Source organism: Saccopteryx leptura, chromosome 8 (genome assembly GCF_036850995.1).
Source record: "Saccopteryx leptura isolate mSacLep1 chromosome 8, mSacLep1_pri_phased_curated, whole genome shotgun sequence".
Classification (NCBI taxonomy): Eukaryota; Metazoa; Chordata; class Mammalia; order Chiroptera; family Emballonuridae; genus Saccopteryx; species Saccopteryx leptura.
In genome coordinates, this window is record NC_089510.1 from 50,841,253 (window position 1) to 50,863,841 (window position 22,589).

General features: G+C 43.6%; 1 protein-coding gene across 1 annotated transcript in view; it reads right to left on the minus strand.

Annotated features, from left to right (window-relative positions):
- HCLS1 (hematopoietic cell-specific Lyn substrate 1) overlaps positions 1-22,589 on the minus strand; it is a 41,684-nt gene that overhangs the window by 850 nt on the left and 18,245 nt on the right. The window contains exons 4-12 of the mRNA XM_066347538.1: positions 14,382-14,511; positions 11,219-11,329; positions 8,934-8,988; positions 5,778-5,888; positions 4,748-4,803; positions 4,056-4,125; positions 3,238-3,449; positions 2,508-2,816; positions 137-356 (exon numbers count right to left, since the gene is read on the minus strand). Of these exons, the coding sequence (XP_066203635.1) occupies positions 137-356; positions 2,508-2,816; positions 3,238-3,449; positions 4,056-4,125; positions 4,748-4,803; positions 5,778-5,888; positions 8,934-8,988; positions 11,219-11,329; positions 14,382-14,511 (1,274 nt within the window). The remainder of the gene's footprint in view (positions 1-136; positions 357-2,507; positions 2,817-3,237; positions 3,450-4,055; positions 4,126-4,747; positions 4,804-5,777; positions 5,889-8,933; positions 8,989-11,218; positions 11,330-14,381; positions 14,512-22,589) is intronic.

The window sequence follows — 22,589 nt, forward strand, 5'->3', positions numbered from 1 at the left end:
TGAGAAATATAAACATGGTCTCACCAACATGGAGAAGAAAAGCAAACAGGTTCTTCTGAGTAATGGAACAATTCTTCCTCTTAGCCTCCCCTAGACCTGACAAAATTCAGGAGCTGCTTCTCCCTTGATCACTCACCAGCCCGAGAGGAGGGAAGAGAGGGATTCTCAGGCTCCAGCACTTCCTCATAGTCCCCTTCTGCTTCATCATCTTGCTCGTATCTGTCCAGCTCCCCGACATCCTCATAGTCATTCTCAGGCTCAGGCTCAGGCTCAGGGGCTGCTTCATACACTGGTTCTTCCTCTACCTGGAGGCCTTCCAGAGTCCTGGGAGGCAAAGCTGGGGCCTCCTCATTGTCCTGAGAAGAGACAGTGTGGAGCCGGGTGACTTGAACCCACCCGGGGTTGCATCTCCAAAACCTCCCAGTGGAGAACTGCTCAGACCCCACCCATCAGCATGCTTCCACTTCTCCACCCTTGCTTCTGTCCTCTCCCAGGACGCACAGTCTCTCACCCATTCTTCATTCCTTAGCTTCCTCCCACACCTGTCCACTCAAAAAATATATATATATCAAGAGATGACAGGAGAGGAATGTAAAATGTGTGAGGGAAGGGAAGTGGGAAGCAAGTCAGATCCCTTGAAAGACCAAGAAAATAATGAAATAAAAGCACATTGTTGGGAATACCACAGCTAGGATCCCTAACTCTCCTAGTCTTTCCAGGACTGGGTGTGTTGGTCAAATAAGTTTGTAAATATGATATAAAAGTATGTCCGTAAAGTCATGGTGCACTTTTGACCAGTCACAGGAAAGCAACAAAAGACGATAGAAATGTGAAATCTGCACCAAATAAAAAGAAAACTCTCCCAGTTTCATACCTATTCAGTGCAGTTCGATGTGGGCTCACGCACAGATTTTTTAGGGCTCCTTAGGTAGCTATCCCGTATAGCCTCTACAGACTCGTCACTGACTGATGGCCTACCAGACCAGGGTTTCTCCACCAAACTGCCGGTTTCCTTCAACTGCTTATCCCACCGAGTAATGTTATTCCTATGTGGTGGCACTTCGTTATAAACACGCCGATATTCACATTGCACTTTGGTCATGGATTCGAATTTAGCGAGCCACAGAACACACTGAACTTTCCACATCTCGACTGGCATGGTCGTGGGCTGCTCTGCTATATACATGGTGTTACATCATCATCTGCGCATGTGCACATGTTGCTACATCATCCTACAGAAACTGGGAGGGTTTTCCTTTTATTTAGTGCAGATTTCACATTTCTTTCATCTTTTGTTGCTTTCCTGTGACCGGTCAAAAGTGTACCATGACTTTACGGACACACTGTATATGTTTGCTCACTTATAGTTTGCATTGGGTGTGGGGGACAGGCTGCAAGCAGGCAGGATCGTTATAGACTAAGGCTTAGGGTTTTTTTTGGGGGGGAGTTGTTTTGTTTTGTTTTTTTTTTGTATTTTTCTGTAGTTGGAAACGGGAAGGCAGTCAGACAGAATCCCACATGCGCCCGACCAGGATCCACCCGGCATGCCCACCAGGGGGCGATGCTCTGCCCATCTGGGGTGTTGCTTCATTGCAACCAGAGCCATTCTAGCGCCTGAAGCAGAGGCCATGGAGCCATCCTCAGCACCTGGGCCAACTTTGCTCCAATGGAGCCTTGGCTGCAGGAGGGGAAGAGAGAGACAGAGAGGAAGGAGAGGGGGGAGGGGTGGAGAAGCAGATGGGCGCCTCTCCTGTGTCCCCTGACCGGGAATTGAACCCGGGACTCCTGCACGCAAGGCCGATGCTCTACCACTGAGCCAACCAGCCAGGGCCGACTAAGGCTTAGTTTTAAGACTAAGGCTTTCCCACCCTAAGTGACTTTGTATCAGAGACTTCCTTGTTTGTATATTGGATTAAAGGTTTTGATTTCTACACTATAAAATGGGGCAGACCCAGAGCTTGTTCTCTCTCGGTTTCTGAGATTAGCATTAGAGGAGAGATCAGAGAAAGGAGAGTAGAGAAAGGCTACGTAGAGGAGAGAAGAAGCAGTCAAGATAGTAGAGTGCTGAAGGAGAAGCCAGTTTGTGCAGAGAGAAGGAGATGGGCAACAGAGGTGAATAAGGCTGGTGAGGTAGAAAACTTTGATTCTAGGAAACTCAAATAAGTCAGTGGCTTTGGGAGCCATGAATAGAAAGGAAAATGTTTTCCCATTGTGTGTATTTCTTGCCTGCCAGGTGCAAGCTAGGACAAAGATGATGGCCCACCAGTTCTTGGCTCCGTTGTTTCATTACCATCTGTCTGAATCAAATGCGAACCTGCATGGGCCAGGCAGCTGTGATGTGGCTGTGGCTACTGGCCTTACAGGGTGGTTTCCCAGAATGCAGAACTATCAGTATTAAGATCAAGACAGACCCAGACAAACAAAGATGGTTGGTCATACTCTATGGTCACCTTCATATGACATGAAGAGATGGGGAAGGGACAGAGAATCTCTGGGGCTCTGCTTACCTCTGGGGATTTCTGCCTTGAGGGCAGGGTGGGCTCTGGATGCTCCCTGCTGGTTCTCACAGGCTCAGGCTCTGACATTGGAGGTCTTGAGGGCAGGGAGGGCACTGGGTGTTCCCTGCTGCTTCTCACAGGCTCAGGCTCTGACATTGGAAGTCTTGAGGGCAGGGAGGGCACTGGATGCTCCCTGCTGGTTCTCACAGGCTCAGGCTCTGACATTGGAAGTCTTGAGGGCAGGGAGGGCACTGGGGGTTCCCTGCTGGTTCTCACAGGCTCAGGCTCTGATGATGAACTCCCTGCTGGAGGCCAGACCTTTGGAGAATAAAGCATCTGTCCAGTAAGCAAGCAAGCAAGCCGCCATCTTCTCTCTTATACTGTCCTACAGCACCTCCCTCCCACCTCTGCCAATCCAAATCACACTCAAGACGGGCTCTGATCTGAAGCGGTGGCTCCTTTCTCTTAGTTCCTACAGGAATAATGGGTGGCACTGGCTGGTGGCCTGTCTTCTGTTACACTGCACACATCTTGTGGCTTTTTTCTACCATTCTAGTATATATGAGAACCAATTACACAATCAGACTGAAATCTTCCTGAAGATGGGAACAGCACTTATGTAGAATTTGCTTAACACAGGGGAAGCCTTTGCTTTATTTTCTACTAGTGATTTGGACTCTTCAGGCCCCTGTCTAGGCAAGGAATCCTGGCTATGGATCCCAGAGCGCCAAGCACTCACTTCTGAGGAGATTTTCTTAGGCACCGGGGCTGGCGCCACCGGCTCTTCCACAGTGACCGCTGGCTGCTGAGCCTCGTGGCTTATCTTTACCAGGGCCTTTCTCTCCTGCTGCTGTCTGGCCATCTGCTGTGCTCTCTCCTCTTCTTCCCGCTTCTTCTTCTCCTCAGCCATGGACTCAAATTTTGCCTTCAGCCCACGGGCACCACTAGAAGCTATAGACACAAGCAAGAAGAACTAGGGTTCTGTTGGTTCAGGGGAAAGGTGGGATTGTGGTGCTTGAAGGAAGAAGAGCCATCAGTTAATCATCCAGGAGAACAAGTGGAGAGGGAACTTAAGGAAGGGAAGGTAGAGAGGCTGATGCAGGAACGAGGAGATTATAGGAGGGTGATGAAGGCTTGAATCCTAGATTTCTGTGAAGCCAAGCCATGTGACCTCAGACCCTTGTCCTTTTTAAACCATAAGACTTGGTCCTCTAACTTGCATCCTTCCCTGCTCACATTCCTTAACTCTGTGCACCCCCTGACCTCCACCCACCCTCTTCCTATCATCCCAGCCATCTATCCCTATGTGTTCTTCCCCAGCGGCTCCTCATCCCTGCCTCCCTGGGTCCTCTGCTCACAGTTCCTTCTCCAGTGTCACTCTGCCTCTTTATCCACTTAACCTAATTTTTCTGGGAGAGGGAATCCAGGAATATGAGGGTAGGGATCAAGTTTACATCAGCTAATCTAGATAGGCTAAAGGAGGAGGTGGTCTGGGGAGAAGACTGAGAAGGGAGGCGCAGTTGAGGAGCATAGAGAAAGGGAATTGTTAAGACTCACCAGCCTCTATGGGAGTTGTCTTCTTATAAGCTGTGGTTGGGGCCTCCATTTCATTGAAGCCAACAGCACTCTGCAGGAGAACAGTAGGTGTGTGTGTGTGGCGGGGGGTAAGGAGGTTGCAGTGACTCAGAAAGCAGTATAGAGATTGAGGCCACCGTGGGAGGCATCCTAACCATTTGATACTCAATAGTTGGCCAAGGTGTTCTAATACCATTGTTTTGTGGCAGAGAGAAGGAAAGGGAGGTTTTAAACTGCTCGGCTCAGCTCTCCTTTTTGAAACACAGTGTACCTAGAATCTCAAATCCAGCCGCGTGGCATGCAGCAAAGCCTCTGAGTGACGCACCAAGAGGACCGTGGAGTGGAAAGAGACAACAGATTGGGATAAACAATGCCAAACAATCAATGACATTTTAAATAAATTCCAAGCAATCAATAAACTTCCTTTGGAGTTTATCTGTCTCTCTGTCTCTCTCTGCCTCCATTCCCTTTCCTAAATTAAAGCTCAAGCCTCAGAAGACATGCTTATTAGATGCCGAGGACAGTTGATGGGGGAGTGCAGGTCACCAGGAGGACTGCACGGTACACCTAGCTTTTTCCATCTTTTTTTCCAGCTTTGCCTCTCACTCTTTTCCGTGCACTTCTGGTGCAGTTTGGGAAGTGATTCTCAAAACATTAGTGTTCTGGCACTTTACCTTATCCACTCGGTCCTTCTGGATTCCGTACTGACCACCAAAGCCCTTGGCATAATCTGCAGGACAGAAAGCCTGGGAGTCAGACAGGAGTTAAAATGCTGGAAATGAGTGGGAAGAGGGAGTAGGGGGAAGAAAGACCAGAAGACAGGAATGTGGAAAACAGAGAGAAGGATGAGGAAGTGTGAGAATCAGAGGATAGGGAGAGGCATAGATGGGCAGAGAGCCAAGAGGGTGAGGAGAAAACACTTGGGAGTGAATGGAGGGGAGAGAGCTGGGAATTGGAAACATAGAAAGAAAAAAGTGACAGAAAAGAGAAAAATGTAAAAAAGTGAGGACTGCCCTGGCCAGGTAGCTCTGTTGGTTCAGCATTGTACTAATACACCAAGGTTGCGGGTTCAATCCTCAGGTGGGACGCACACAAGAATCAATCAATGAATGCATAAATGAGTGGAACAACAGACCAATGTTTCTCCCTTGCTCGCTCTCTCTCTCTCTCCCCCTCTCTCTTTCCTTCCTTTATCTCTCAAAACAATCAATAAAGAAATAATTAAAAAGAAAAATACTAAGGGCCGCCCTCCAGCCATCCCCGAGTTGTCCCAGAGAGGATGGGGACCTCGCTCTTGAAGGGCCTCTGCTGAGGCAGAGGAGCCCATGCTCAAGCTGGCGACCTCGGGGAGCCTTTGAGAATCACAGCCGTCACACTCCTCACCACCAGGCTGTCTGTCTTCATCCATTTTTCAATAGTCTCTTTTCCTTTTCTCTTCTCTTTTCCTTATTTTTTCTTTTCTTTTTTTGGCCCCCTTTCCTTTAGCCTCCCTCTTCTGCCCTGCCCCCAATCCTACTGTTTTCCTCTCCAGCCCTTTCGGTTTGCCGCCGCTGGCCCACCCACACATCCACTTACTACTCTTCACCCACCACCTCCATCGCACACCTGCCCCGTGTTCTGGGTCCTCTCTGTCAGCTTCCAGAAAGGAAGGACGAGGGCCCTGTGGTACTCTCTGACCCCCCCTCCTCTCCAGCCCCGACTTACCTGTCTGGGATTCGTGTTTCTCTGTTTCTCCCTTGTAGTCATATCCCAAAGCTGCCTTGTCCCGTTTATCCTTCTCTACCCCGTAACGGCCACCAAAGCCATGAGAGTAATCTGCGATGGAAGGAGCAGTCATGAGAGCCCTTTCTAGACCCACAGGAAAAAACCATTGAGGACAGAAGTCAAGCGGAATGGGCGATTGGGGGTGGGAGGAGAGCAGGGCTCAAGTACAAGTGAATTAAAGAGAGAAAAAGGTGTTCTAAGCCATCTTTTGCAAGCTTAATTGTTCACTCTTTTTCTCTTTTCTCTCTTACTTAAATGCCAAGATGAGAAGATCATTTCAATTTTCTCCCTTCCTCAAGGAAAGGCAAAGTATAGAAAATATAAGAGGAGGTTTCCCCAGGCCCTGGCCGGTTGGCTCAGCGGTAGAGCGTCGGCCTGGCGTGCAGGGGACCCGGGTTCGATTCCCGGCCAGGGCACATAGGAGAAGCGCCCATTTGCTTCTCCACCCCCACCCCCTCCTTCCTCTCTGTCTCTCTCTTCCCCTCCCGCAGCCAGGACTCCATTGGAGCAAAGATGGCCCGGGCGCTGGGGATGGCTCCTTGGCCTTTGCCCCAGGCACTAGAGTGGCTCTGGTCACGGCAGAGCGACCCCCCGGAGGGGCAGAGCATCGCCCCCTGGTGGGCAGAGCATTGCCCCTGGTGGGCGTGCCGGGTGGATCCCGGTCGGGCGCATGCGGGAGTCTGTCTGACTGTCTCTCCCTGTTTCCAGCTTCAGAAAAATACAAAAAAAAAAAGAGGAGGCTTCCCTGGGCGGTGAGGCGTGGAAGGCATAGCCACATGAAATGCACGCCTTTCCCGGCTCCCATAGGAACACTTAGAAATGTCAGCTAAAATATAACGATCTGTTTTGTTGTTGTTGTTAGTCATGAAGCTCAAATGAAAATAAGAAAAAATTATCCTGGCTCCAAAAACAAATAGCTAAATCAAAGCAATAGATATGAAAATAATTATGAGCTGATGTCCCGAAAACCCAAGGATATTTTAAGTCCCATATTTAATGCCTAGAGTCAGAATCTAGGGTCTGGGGTTCTAATGTCAATAAAAGAACAGAAGGCTGAGGAGCATGAAATGAGTCTCTGCCCACTGCTATAAAAGAGTTCTAGAAAAATTCTAGTCACTTGTCCAGGGAAATGGTGATGGGGCTTATATTTATAGTTTGTTCAAGAATAACCTATAGGGGGGAAATTTACCTACAAGATGTGGAAACTACAGGCCCACACTTGAGTGTATGGAATACAAATATCCAATTTTATGCTACTTACATGTACAAATTCTAAGCTGAGAAATTAATTTAAATGCTTACCTAAGAAAAGATATACCGACCAGGCGGTGGCGCAGTGGATAGAGCGTCGAACTGGGATGCAGAAGACCCAGGTTTGAGACCCCGAGGTCGCCAGCTTGAGCATGGGCTCATCTGGTTTGAGAAAAGATCACCAGCTTGGACCCAAGGTCGCTGGCTTGTGCAAGGGGTTACTCGGTCTGCTGAAGGCCCACGGTCAAGGCACATATGAGAAAGTAATAAATGAACAACTAAGGTATCGCAACAAAAAACTAATGATTGATGCTTCTCATCTCTCTCCGTTCCTGTCTGTCTGTCCCTATCTGTCCCTCTCTCTCACTTTCTCTCTGTCTCTGTTAAAAAAAAAAAAATGCATGCTACCAAGTATTAAAAGGACTGATATTGCCACCAGTGACACATCCTTGACCTTGGAGCCTAGAAATTTCAAAGAAATAAAGTTACCTTTCTCAAACTAGAAGCCCTTAAAGAGCTTTGCTGTTGAAGTTGCTCTGTGGTAGTTTCAACAATGAGGTAAAAAAAAAAAAAAAGAAAAAAAAGAAAAGAAAAGATATACCACAGAAAGAGTAAGCATCAGAAAAATGTCAAAAATATGAGACAGGCCCTGGCCAGTTGGCTCAGTGGTGAAGCATCGCCTGGCGTGCAGGAGTCCCGGGTTCGATTCCCAGCCAGGGCACACAGGAGAAGTGCCCATCTGCTTCTCCACCCCTCCCCCTCTCCTTCCTCTCTGTCTCTCTCTTCCCCTCCCGCAGCCAGGGCTCCACTGGAGCAAGGTTTGCCCGGGCTCTGAGGATGGCTCTGTGGCCTCTGCTTCAGGCGCTAGAATGGCTCTGGTTGCAGCAGAGCGGTGCCCCAGATGGGCAGAGCATCGCCCCCTGGTGGGCGTGCTGGGTGGATCCTGGTGGGGCACATGCGGGAGTATGTCTGACTGCCTCCCCGTTTCTAGCTTCGGAAAAATACAAAAAAATAATAATAATAATGAGACAAAGTAGACCTTAAAACTAAATGCATTATATGAGATAAGAGAGCTATAATACAATAATAAAAAAATTCATCAGGAATATGAATGTAGATATAAAACTATTAATAGAATTAAAATTCATGAAGCAAAAACTGACAGAAGAAAAAATAGACAAATTCATGATCATAGTTGAAAACTATAACACCCTTCTCTCATTAATTGACAAAAAAATTTAGACAAAGGAATCTAAAATTATAGAAGGTGCAAATTACATTATCAACTAGCAAGATCTAATTGACATTTACAGAACACTACAGCCCCAAACTGCAAACTACACTTTTTTCATGTATCTAGAACATTCACCAAGATTCTCTTGATTTCTCTTTTTTAAAATTTTAGAGAGAGGAGACAGAACAGGCATCAACTTGTAGTAGTTGTTTCTGGTATGTGCCTTGACCAGGCAAGCCCAGGGTTCTGAACTGGTGACCTCAGCATTCCAGGTCGACCTTTTATCCACAGCAACACGACAGCTCAGGCAATGATTAGTTTTAAATTTAAGTCAAAGATACATGTGAAAACTTAAGGATAAGCTCCTAAAATAAAGGAATAGAATACCTTGTTTTCAACCCATTAGAGAAAAAAGGGCCCAAGAAAACTTAATCCCATAGAAAGTGATGAAGGAGAAAGAAGCAAGTACACACTTGGATTTAAAAATAAATGAAATAGTGAGGAATTGGGTCATGGAACTAAAAGGGAGTTGATAGCAGCTGTTGCTAGCTGAAGGCTGAGCGGAATGGCAGGGCAGTCAGACTGCTAGGGCTGAAGGGCAGGGTCCTTGCCTTTCTGGGATGTGTGTTTTTCCACTTCTCCTTTGTAATCAAAGCCAACTGCTGACTACAAAGAAAAGGAGAGAGAATTTGTTAGTTGGAGCTGACAATTTCCTCCCTCTCTCACCTAGCCTTACTCCCAGCTCAGCCCAGAGGTTCATTTATAGGGGCCCAGGGCTGTGTAAGGGGTTTAATGTAGAAACATTTAGCACTCTGACAGGCTGGTGTAGAGGCAGTGTACCGACCAATGAACATAGGCTCTGGAAACAGGGAGTTCTAGATCAAGCCCCACCTCCCCTACTTTTAGTTGTTTACCTTTAGGTATGTCCTTTAATATTTGAGCCTCAGTCTCTCCAAATATAAAATGAAAATAGGTATTCCTGTCTCAATAACCTCAACTGTGAAATGAAAGAAATGATCCCTCTTTGTTTGGGATATTGTGGGAACTAAATGGTGCCAGCTATGTGAAGTGTTTGCATTGGGTTACCCAGTAAATTAGTGCTTTTCTTTCTAACTCCTGTGAAACTAAAATGAGATAATAGAGCCTTGTAAACTATAAAGCATATTCACATGTAAAAGATAATATTCTATTCCTAATTAATTACATTCTGCCTCTTTTCACTTCTTATACAAGAACGTGGATTTTGGTGGGATGAGAGGCAGCCAGGAGAATCTGGATCCTAGCTGCTCTTGGGACTGGAGAAAAGTTTTGACCAGCACCTAACATTACCACCTAGCTACATCTCCAACTGGCTCAGTAACTATGGGTCTCTAAGTAAGCCTAGCTTTTGCATCTTAAGAGCTATTAGTACGTACTGTTACTTTGTTTTATGACACACTGTTTGTTTAGGTGATTCACTGAATCAATCACCAAAAGTAGAAAGAATGAACAATGAAACATTAGGCAAAGGCAGAAAGGAGCCAAGATGGAAGAAAATTTTCATCCTGATTAGAAAAGACTGTAACATGCTCCATATTCCATTACTACCTTAAAATTTACCCTCTACATGTTTCCTTTCCTTTATAGTATGTTTTTAATTTTTCTGATATTTTTTCCATCTACAACAAAATAACATCTAACACTTAGCTGTAAGGATTCAGGCCCACCTAACCAACAATGAAAGGTTAAAAAAGAATCCCAGCTAACTGTAAAGGAGATGTCCTCTGTGTGTGCAGCTGTGGTGGAGACACTATTCTGCACCATAAAAGTAAAGATCAAAGAATTTGTTCTACTAAGTCAGTGGTAGTCAACCTGGTCCTTACCACCCACTAGTGGGCATTCCAGCTTTCATGGTGGGTGGTAGCGGAGCAACCAAAGTATAAATTAAAAAATAGATTTAACTATAGTCAGTTGTTTTATAAAGATTTAATCTGCCAAACTTAGCGAAAATCTGACACAAACTATTTGGTAAGTAATTATTATTATATGCTTTAACTTGCTGTAACTCTGCTTTATAAATTTTTAAAAGTAAAGTTACTTTCTTATTTTATAAATCACCATTACTGTGGAACCGGTGGGTGGTTAGAAAATTTTACTACTAACAGAGATACAAAAGTGGGTGGTAGGTATAAAAAGGTTGACTACCCCTGGACTAAGTATTCAAACTGAGAACATCAACAAGTTATCAGTTGCATTCCCATGACCACTCTGTTATCTGCAATCATGCTGTCATATTTTATCTCTTTAAAACTATCTATCTATCTATCTATCTATCTATCTATCTATCTATCTATCTATTTACTTCTTCTTCTTCTTCTTATTATTATTATTGTACAAAGGAGTCTTTAAACACCAGGATTTCAGGGATTTGGTGCTAAATCTTGTGAAATGTAACCTTTACCTTCCAAAAACAATGTAACCCTAATTAGTTGTTTTACTTGATTATTTGCTGCTATGGTAGAAACATTTAAGCTGACATCTCTATTTTCCCAAAAGGCATAAATATTTATAAGGTTTGGATGTTTGACCAAAAGAGGAGCTTTGAGATTTTCCTCTTCTCTTTTTATGTGTACAGGTATAACAAAAATCAATGGTTTGAATGATTCCTTATTCAAACAGAGTTTGAGAGTCTTTGTCTGGTTTAAATTACCACCTTTCAGCTCAGCACGTGGCCTCCAACAGTGGCACCAAGGAACGTGCTGAAGGAGGTCACAGGAGCTACCCTCATAATGAACCCCCCTCCTTGATCCACTGCCCTATTCTTCACAGGAGAAGCATAGACCCACATTCAAGGGAGAGTGTTCATAAGTCCCACATGCTCGGAGTTAGGTGATGTGGGAAGAGAGTTGTCACTTACCTTGTCTGTCCTGTCTTTCTCCACTCCGTATTTGCCCCCAAAACCTCTGGCAGCATCAATCTGGGAAGAGTGCTTCTCTACCTCAGCAATATACTCATGGCCCACAGCACTCTGAGAAAAATCAAGGATGGAATGAGTGACAAGATAAAACTGACTATAAAGAAATAAAATGATACAGAGATAGGATAGGATGGAAGAATACAAGAACATGCATTCTGGGTCAGACTCATAGTCTCTGACAGTGGTGCCAAGGAATACATGGTGGAAAAGCAAGGTGACTTCTAGAGCCTCGCACATCCTGATTCTTCTTTAATACCATCAAGAACCCATCATTCAGGAGACTCCCACAGGATAGGCTGGGAAGCAGAAGAATATAGAGACTAGGAAGACAGATCTGTGGTTAAACCAGAAACAAAAAGAAAGCTAAAACTAAACTTTGTGCATCAAAATAGAAATGAGCCTGACCAGGCGGTGGCGCAGTGGATAGAGCGTCGGACTGGGATGTGGAAGGACCCAGGTTCGAGACCCCGAGGTCGCCAGCTTGAGCACGGGCTCATCTGGCTTGAGCAAAAAGCTCACCAGCTTGGACCCAGGGTCGCTGGCTCCAGCAAGGGGTTACTCAGTCTGCTGAAGGCCCACAGTCAAGGCACATATGAGAAAGCACTCAATGAACAACTAAGAAGTCGCAACTCGCAACGAAAAACTAATGATTGATGCTTCTCATCTGTCTCCATTCCTGTCTGTCTGTCCCTGTCTATCCCTCTCTCTGACTCTGTAAAAATTAATTAATTAATTGATTAATTAAAAAATAAAAACTTTATATAAAAAAAATAGAAATGAGAATAGTTACTGGGGAGAGACCAAAGGACACTGACTGGATGCCTTAGTCAGGATTGAAGGTTCACATAAATAGCCAGGTGCTTTTGTCTGCACCTTTTCTCCTATAGGACACCTGGACCCTAAGGTTTATCAGTAACTGACTATACCAAAGGAGGCTGGCAGACAATACTGCCAGCAGTTCAACATGGCATGTAACTTAAATCTTTTCTGTTCTGTTCCACTTTTTATTCCATCTACTATTTTATTTTCTATTTGGTTTTAAAAATTATATCTTTTATAATATATATAGAAGCTTTAATAATTTGAGAATTGAGTACTACTTCAAGCCAAATAACGATGCCTTGCAGAGTCTGAAGAGTCTGAGCTACGAAGAAATTAGAAATTTCTTTTTCCTCCTGTATTTCCAATCCCATGCTAGGATAAGCAATATCAATACAGAGCTTGGTGAGAAGCACTGCCCTGTACAAGCTCCTGGAAACTGGTTTTGCAACATTTTGGGGTCTGTGTAAATCAATTTTGCTTGTTGAATTGAAGAAGGAATGACTGCTCTTTTTCTAGGAATATTGTGGGAAAATACAATGCCTACACTGCATTTCACACAGTGACTAAAACAAAATACCTCCATTTTTTTTTTTTTTTTTGCAACAGAGGAAAAGGCAGACAAGGACCTGCAGGAAAGGAGAAAGATGAGAAGCATCAACTCTTCGTTGCGGCACCTTAGTTGTTCATTGATTGCTTTCTCATATGTGCCTTGACTGGGGAGCTACAGCAGAGTGAGTGACCCCTTGCTCAAGCCAGCAACCTTGGGCTCAAGTTAGTGACCTTAGGCTTCAAGCCAGCAACCTTTGGGCTCAAGATAGCAAACATGGGGTTTTGTCTATGATTCCATACTCAAGCCAGCAACCCCGCACTCAAGCTGGTGAGCTTGTGCTCAAGCCGGCAACCTTGGGGTTTTAAACCTGGGTCCTCTGCGTCCCAGTCTGATGCTCTGTCCACTGTACCACCTCCTGGTCAAGCAAACAAACTAAATACCTCTTAAGGGTGAACTAAAGGCTTTTATTGGGAGGGAGAGAAAGATAGGCAGACAGACAGACTGGAAGGGAGAGAAATGAGAAGCATTAACACATAGTTGCAGCACTTTAGTTGTTCATTGATTGCTTTTCATATGTGCCATGACCCAGGAACTGCAGCTGAGCCAGTGACCTTTGGGTTCAAGCCAGCGACCATAGGATCATTTTGATGACCCACACTCAAGCTGGCAACCCCATGCTCAAGCTGGAACCTTGAGTTTCAAATCTGGGCCCTCAGCATCCCAAGACAATGCTCTATTTACTGCACCACCACCTGGTCAGGCTCTCCTTGAAAGGAAACTTTTTTTCTTACAAGTTATCCTTCAAGTTAGGAAAGTCAATGGAAAATATGATTCAATATACAAGTATCCTTTTATCATACTTTTATAGCATCCAGTGGATAAAATAAAAACTATTCAGGCCCTGGCCAATTGGCTCAGTGGATAGAGCAGTGGCCTAGTGTACAGATGTCCTGGGTTTGATTCCTGGTCAGGGCACACGTGAGAAGCACCCTCTGCTTCTCTTCCCCGCACTCTCCCCCTTCTCTCTCTTTGCCTCTCTCATAGCCAGTGGCTCAATTGGTTTGAGTGTTGGTCCTGGGCACTGAGGATAGCTCAGTTCGTCTGAGAGCAGGCCTCAAGCATAGAGTACAGCTTGGTTATTTGAGCATCAGCCTCAGACGTGGGTTGCCAGGTACATCCCAGTTGGGGCACATGCAGTAGTCTGTCTCACTATCTCCCCTCCTATCACTTAATAAAAACACAAAACAACTATTCATATTTGAGGGCTTCTCATGGATAATTTCAATTTCACATCAATATTTTTCATACCTATGTGCACATTATACAATATATAATATTAATATATATTTATATACATAAAACACTAAACATACAGTAAAAAATAATAGGAGAATTGGCAACACAGACATGATACACAAACATTTAAGGGCAGTAAATTATTTTAAAACATATTTTTCCCTTCTCACTTGTGCTCCCTGTCTCATCAGTCTAGGGTTTATGATGTGGCTGGGCCGACTCCAGCCAGCCCTTTTCAATTCTTGGCTTCCATTTTTTGCTGTCTATATTTTATGTGTTTATATAGGAGGAAAAATAATACAAATACTATATGGACACTATATTTTAAAGCCCAAATGAATATTAAACTTTTGAACAAGTTTTATACCATAAAACCAACAAATGAATGAATCTATCTTCTTTTTTTATTAAGCAAATTTCTGCCTTTCAACTCACCTTGTCCATTCGGTCTCTTTCCACACCAAACCGACCTCCGTAGCCATGGGATGCTTTGGGTGCTGCTTCCATCTCTTTCTTCTTGAGTCGATCATGCTCCTCTGATACTTTGTTCCTCAGCTGGTGGATGCTGGAAGTAACCACAGACAGAGACTCATCTAGCACAGGGAAATCAACAAACCCTACTTCCCAGCAAAATGGAAATCTTCAAGTATGTTCTGCTTATTTTTAGCAATAACCTGTTTTCCCAATGTATCCCAGAGCTGGGTCTGGGAGTAAGAGATTTGGGTGGCCTGTATCCCATAGCCTAATTCAAACTTTCCATAAGCCAAAAGTATTTTCTCTAGTCTGTTATTTTGCTCACTAAATAACTGCTAATATTTAGTCCCATTTTCCAAGTTCCTAAATATTAGGACAATATTCTAGTAACTAGGGAATTATTTTCCTCTCTGAATAAATATGCTTTCTACAATTAGGTACATTATCTCAAGAAGCACAAAAATATTTATATACACTTCATCCATAGAATCTAGTTTCAAGAGTCTACTTTAAGGAAATAATTTTATTTTATTTTAAGATATTTTATTTATTATTATTATTATTTTTTTTTAGAGAGAGAGAAGAGGGGGAGGAGCAGGAAGCATCAACTCATAGTAGTTGCTTCTTGTATGTGCCTTGACCAGGCAAACTTGGGGTGTTGAACCAGTGGCCTCAGCATTCTAAGTCAAGACTTTATCAACTGTGCCACCATAGGTTAGGTTTTTGTTGTGTTTTTTAAGATTTTTTATTTATTGAATTTTTTAGAAAGAGAAAAAAGAAAAAAATAATTTTAAATATGGAAAAGCTTAATGTCTAATGATATGCACTGAAACATTGTATACAATATATAGTAATAGAAGAACTAAGAAACAACCAATATGGCTGACCAATAACTGAAGAATAATTAAGTAAAATGCAATGTTATTTTTAAAAATTATTAAATTAAAAAAAATTTTTTTTTAGAGAGAAAGGAAGGGAGAGAGATGAGACGCATCAGCTCAGTTATGGCACTTTAGGTGTTCACTGATTGCTTCTCATATGTGCCTTGAAGAGGGGGGCTCCAGCTGAGCCAGTGACCCCTGGCTCAAGCCAGTGGTCTTTGGGCTCAAGCCAGCAACCATGGGGTCATGTTGATGATCCCACTCTCAAGTTGGCAACCCCATGCTCAAGCTGAAGGAGCTTGCACTCAAGCCACTGATCTTAGGGTTTCAAACCTGGGACCTCAGCATCCCAGACTGATGCTCTATCCACTGTGCCACCACTGGTCAGCTGCAATATTATCTTTCAATAGCATACTAGAAAGTCACTTAAAATGATGGTCTAGGTCTTATAACGAAGGAGTCACAGAAGCCACATTGAGACTGGCAGGAAGGGCAGAGATGAAAAAGGTCTGCCCCGCTCCCACCAGCAATGGCTGAGATTCAGAGGGATGTCTCAAATACGAGGCGGGGGTGCCCTGAGAAGCATGGGGCCGAACCTCCAATGTGGGCCCTCCCAGAACTAGAGCACCTGAACTAGAAAGATGTGGCCACATAACATCTGGCTGTGAAAAGCAATGGAGTTTTTGTCTGTCAGAAGAAACAAGAAGTTGCTAAAGATACAGGTACACTCTGGAAGGGCCAATGCAGAAAATTTAGTTCACAGCCGTTCTCCCTGGGCTCCAACAAAGGGCAGGCAGAACAGACCGGAGTTGGGTGACGAGAGTATGGAGTTTGTGGCTTTGGGCAGAGATCTGGGAGAAAAGCCACCAGGGTCCCTGTGCTGAGTCATTTTTTAATACATTTTTAATACATTTTTTAATAGAGGCCATCTTTTTTAGGTGGAGTATTCCCCTCCCTGTGGCATCTGCCTGGGGAAAAGAAATTGCCCCCCACACTGTGGACTCCCTCTTGCTTCCCCCTGCAGAGCTTAGGCCCTGCTGAATATTCAGCTGCCTTGGCCAGGGTGTAGAAGCATGGGCAGACTCAGGGAGTGTTGGTGACTGAATTGTCTGACTTTGATGTGGGAGTCACTTCCCACTTTCATGTGAACCTGATTGGCACTTTCCCCTCATCAAAGAGCTGATAGAACCATCCTCGTGGCTTCCAGCAGACCCACCCTCTGAGCTTTGGAGGACCCACCTGCCTGACTCAGAGTGGCTTTGCTGCGCTGAGGTTGCATCACTTGTATCTGGGATGTAAGCCACAGCCACCACCATCCCTGAAGCATGACCAGCACCTCCCCCTCATGGGAGATCCACTAGCCTTATCCCCCTGAGTCCACAGTGACTGAGCCTAGCAAGCAGCTGTCAGGTGGAGGCAGCCGTAGGTGGGTCTCTGGGTGCCTGGGACTTTGCTGACCTGTCCCCAATCCGGTGTTAGTAACAGCTAGCCTTGGTGCACAGTGTTGTCCTTCTGGCACACACCCAAGCCCAGGAGAGACAGCCACAAACTGTGGATCATTTGTAGTTTCAAACAGGTTGGCAAGAGCCAGGAAAAGACAGTGACTGACATTGGTTAGCACCAGAGTCTTCCTAAGAGACCCAGAACCAACACATCCAGTGGCCAGATTCAGATATCACAGCAGGATCCAATAAGCTTCATAAGCAGCTATCCAAAGGAAAAATTCAGGAAGCACCAAATCCAGCTGAGGCAAATTCCCACTTCGTGAGGTCAGCACCAGTCACGCCATAGTCAGAGTTGAACCTCACAGTCAGAGTTGAACCTCGCATTGCATGCACGAATGGGCCATAGCAATCAAAACTCAATTACGACAGATGTGCCCACATAACACACACAAGGGACATTTCTGGAGCATCCAACACACATAACAAGGAGAGATTGCCTCTGGATCCTATAGGATGCTTCCTACATAAGCCACACCACCAAGACTGGGAGTCATAGCAGAACTATCTAATACATAAAACAAACACAAAGAGGCAGCCAAATGGCAAGACAAAGAAACAGGACTTAAATGACAGAATAGAAGAGATCTCCAGAAAAAAGCTAAATGAAATGGAGGCAAGCAATTTCTCAGATTTAGAGTTCAAAGTAATGGTTATATGGATGCTCAAGGGACTCAGAATAATAACAGCATGAAAAAATCCATGTAAAGCATAAAAAAGGACCACTCAGAAATGAAGAATGCCTGGCTGGTTGGCTCAGTGGTAGAGCATGGGCCCAGCGTGTGGATATCCCAGGTTCAATTTCCGGTCAGGGCACATAAGAGAACCGACTATCTGCTTCTCCACCCCCTTCCCCTCTCACTTCTCTCTCTCTCTCTCTTCCCCTCCCGCAGCTATGGCTCCACTGGAGCAGGTTGGCCAGGGCGCCACTCCGTCTCCCTTGAGGTCAGCTTTACCCACTACTTTCTTAGCATCTAGCAGTTTTGTGTTAACGTGCAGCAGACAGTGATGATAGTTGCACAAAATTGTGAATTTGGTTAAATGGTGAAGTTTCTTATGTTAATTTTATCTCTATTATTTTATTAAAAATTCTCAAATGTCCTACAGGGGAGACACAGGAAGGTTTGGTGACAGAATTTCCCAGGTAGACTCTGTTTCTTTGGTCACCTATCAAATGGTGTGTGATCATCTAGTTTAAAAGTGGTTTTTAAAAAGGATGGGACCCCTTTGTTTATATTTGCTCACTGCTTTCTCTCACTTTTGATTTTTAAAGCATTTATAGAGTTTTATTTTGTCTACACATGGAAGACCCAGGAGTTTGAAAAAGGCAAGAGGGAGAATCCAGCTGACTATGAAAATGACAAATGAGGAGGATGGTTCCCTGTCCCTGAAAGACCCTTCTCTGGGAGAGGAGTCTAAACGGTAGTGTCTTCAAGACACAATAAACTCCTTCTGTGCTACAATGTTGGGATTTTGCATTTTTGTGAGCAGACTCTTTGGTGTGACTTGCTGATAGTCAAGTTAATGAACTCCCATCCACAGATGAGCCCTTAACAATTTTGGAAATTCTGAGAGTCTGTGAAAGAGTGGAGTTCATCCCTTGTTCTAGAGTATAATCTACAAGAAAGTAGCTGCAGCTTCTCCTGCAAGCTGGCCACGTGTGGGTGGCATGCACTGTAGGGAGTGTTGGTTCTAGTCCCTCATCTCCTATAATAACAATAATAAAACCTAACTACATTGTTTAAAAAAAACAATATCTAACATCAAGATTATACTGGAAGGCCTGACTGGTGGTGGTGCAGTGGATAGAGTATCAAACTGGGATGTTAAGATCCCAGGTTTAAAACCCTGAGGTCACCAGCTTGAGCACAGGTTCATTTGGTTTGAGTGCAGGCTCACTAGCTTGAGCATGAGGTCACCGGCTTGAAATGATCCCATGATCACAGGCTTGAGTTCAAGGTTATGGTCTTGAGCCCAAGGTTGCTGGCTTGAGCAAGGAATCACTGGCTCAACTGGAGCCCCCTGGTCAAGGCATATATGAGAAGCATCAATGAACAACTAAATGTGCCACAACTATGAGTAGACACTTCTCATCTCTCTCTAATCCTGTCTCTCTCACACACACACACACTAAAAAAAGAAAGAAAGAAAGAATACACTGGAAGGAATAAACAGGATGGATGAAACAGAAGATCAAATCTGCAATTTAGAAGATAAGGTAGAAAAAAAACACCAAATTAGAGCAGCAAAAAGAAAAACAACTAAAAAGAATGAACACTTTAAGAACCATTGAGACAACATGAAGCATCAGAACAAAACCCACATCATAGGGGTGCCAGAAGGAGAAGAGAGAGAATGCAAGGTTCCAAGAACATATTTGAAGAAATAATGATCAAAATCTTCCCAAAGCTGGTGGAGGAAAAAGACACATAAATTCAGGAAGGGCAGAGAGTCCCAAACAAGTTGAACCCAAGAGAACCACACTAAGACACATTATAACTAAAATGGCAAAGATTAAAGACAAAGAGAGAATCTTAAAAGTTGCAAGAGAAAGATAGTTACCTAAAGGGAGCTCCGATAAATCTGTGAGTTGATTTCACAACAGAAACATTGCAGGCCATAAGAGATTGGCTTGAACTAGTCAAAGTTATAGAAAAGCAAGGACCTATAACCAAGACTACTAAACCCAGTAAGGCTATCATTTAAAATTGAAGGGGAAATAAAGAGCTTCCCAGACAAGAAAAAGCTAAAGGAATTTGTTACTACCAAAGCCGTATTACAAGAAATGTTAAAGGGCCTGCTTTAAGAAGTAGTAGTAACAGTAGTAGTAGTAGTAGTAACAGTAGTAGTAGTAGTAGTAGAAGACATAGAGGAACATAGTTAAAAGAATACTATGACAGCCTGACCAGGAGGTGGTGCAGTGGATAGAGCGTCGGACTGGGATACAGAGGACCCAGGTTTGAGACCCCGAGGTCGCCAGCTTGAGCGTGGGCTCATCTGGTTTGAGCAAAAGCTCACCAGCTTGGACTCAAGGTCACTGGCTTGAGCAAGGGGTTACTCGGTTTGCTGTAGCCCCCGGTCAAGGCACAGATGAGAAAGCAATCAATGAACAACTAAAGTGCCACAACGAAAAATTGATGATTGATGCTTCTGATCTCTCTTCGTTCCTGTCTGTCTGTCCCTATTTATACCTCTATCTGACTCTCTCTCTGTTTCTGTAAAAAAAGAAAAGAAAAAAGAAAGATTATGACAATAAACACATACCTGTGAATAATCACTTTAAATATAAATAGCTTAAATGCTCCAATCAAAAGACATAGAGTAAGGCCCTGGCCAGATGGCTCAGTGGTAGAGCGTCGGCCTGGCGTGCAGGAGTCCCGGGTTCAATTCCCGGCCGGGGCACACAGGAGAGGCGCCCATCTGCATCTCCACCTCTCCCCCTCCCCTTCCTCTCTGTCTCTTTCTTCCCCTCCCGCAGCCAGGGCTCCATTGGAGCAGGGTTGGCCCTGGCGCTGGGGATGGCTTTGTGGCCTCTGCCTCAGGTGCTAGGGTGCCTCTGGTTGCAACAGAGCGACATCCCAGATGGGCAGAGCATCGCCCCTGGTGGGCATGCCGGGTGGATCCCGGTCGGGCGCATGCAGGAGTCTAACTGCCTCCCCATTTCCAACTTCAGAAAAGATACAAAAAAAAAAAAAAAAAAGACATAGGATAGGCCCTGGCCAGTTGGCTGAGTGTATAGGGCGTCAGCCTGGTGAATGGATGTCTCAGGTTTGATCCCTAGACAGGGCATACAAGAGAAACAATCATCTGCTTCTTGCCAGTTCCCTCTCCTCCTTCTTTTCTTCTTCCCCTCCCACAGCCAGTGGCGCAATTGGTTCAAGCATCAGCCTCGGGCGCTGAGGATAGCTCAGTTGATTTGAGCATTGACCCTAGTCGAGTCGCTAGGTAGATCCCAGTTGTAGTGCGCATGGGAGTGTGTCTCCTCTCCTCTCACTTAAAAAAGAAATAGACATAAGGTAGCTGAATAGATAAGAAAGTAAGATCCATATATATGCTGTCTCCAAGAAACCCACCTCAGAATAAAAGGTATACACAATCTGAAAGTAAAAGGATGGAAGAAGATATTTCATGCAAATGGAAATAAAATATAAAAGCTGGAGTAGCAATACTTATATCTGACAAAATAGACTTTAAAACAAAGGCTGTATAAGAGACAAAGAAGCACAGTACATAACGATAAAAGGAGCAATCCACAAGAGTAAATAAGCCTAGGATAAGGCCAGCATTATCCTAATTCCAAAACCAGATAAAAACATGAATAAGAAAGAAAATTACAAGTCACTATCCCTGGTGAACATGGATGCTAAAATCCTCAACAAAATATTAGCAACCTGAATCCAGCAATACATAAAAAAGATCATCACACCACGATCAAGTGGGGTTTATTCTGGGGATGCAAGGGTGGTATAATATCTGAAAACCAATAAATGTGATACACCACTCAAACAAAATGAAAGATAAAAATCGTGTAATCATGTTAATAGATGCAAAAAAAGCATTTCATAAAATCTAGCACCCATTTATGTTTAAAAAAAAAACTACGCTCAGCGAAGTGGGAATAGAGAGGACATATCTCAACATAATAAAAACCAGATATGACAAACCCACAGCCAGTATCATACTCAATGGGCAAAAACTACAATCATTTTCCTTAAGATTAGGAACAAGAGAGGGATGTCCCCTTTCACCACTCTTATTCAGCATAGTACTGGAAGTCCTAGTCACAGCAATAAGACAAGAAGAAGATATAAACGGCAACCAAATTGGAAAGAAAAAAGTAAAACTGTCATTATTATTAGATGACATGATACTGTATACAGAGAACCCTAAAGCTTCCACCAAAAAACTACTAAAACTGAAAAATGAATTCAGTAAACTAGCAGAATACAAAATAAATATCCAGAAATCATTTGCATTTTTATACACCAACAATAAACTATCAGAAAAAGAAACTAAGAAAATAATTCCATTCACAATTGCTTCCAAAAGAATAAAGTACCTAGGAATAAATTTAACCAAGGATATAAAAGACTTGTACTTGGAAATGACAAAATACTAAAGAAATTGAAGAAGATAGAAACAAGTGGAAGCATATAGCCTATTCATGGACAGGAAGAATTAACCTCATTAAAATGTCCATACTACTCAAAGCAACCTAGAGATACAACACAATTCCAATAAGATACCAATGACATATTTCACAGAACTAGAAGAAATATTCCAAATTTTTACATGGAACCACAACAGACCCTGAATAGCTAAAGCAACCTTGAGAAAGAAAAAAAACAAAGCTGGAGGAATCATGCTACCTGATATCAAACTCTACTACAAGGCTATAGTAATCAAAACAGCATGGTAGTGGCATAAAATCAAACACATAGATCAATAGAACAGAATAGGGAGTCCAGAAATAAATCCAACCCTTTATAGTCAATTAATATTTGACAAAGGAGGCAAAAACATACAATGGGTAAAGACAGTCTATTCAATAAATGGTGTTGGTAAAATGGGACAGATATACCCAAGAAAAGGAAACTAGGTCACCTTTTTACATCATGCACAAGAATAAACTCAGAATGGATTAAAAACTTACATGTTAGATTTGAAATTATAAAAATCATAAAAGAAAACATAGGCAGTAAAATCTTGAACATTCCTCATAGCAATATTTTTTCTGATATATTATCTTGTGCAATGGAAACAAAAAATAAATAAAATAAACAAAT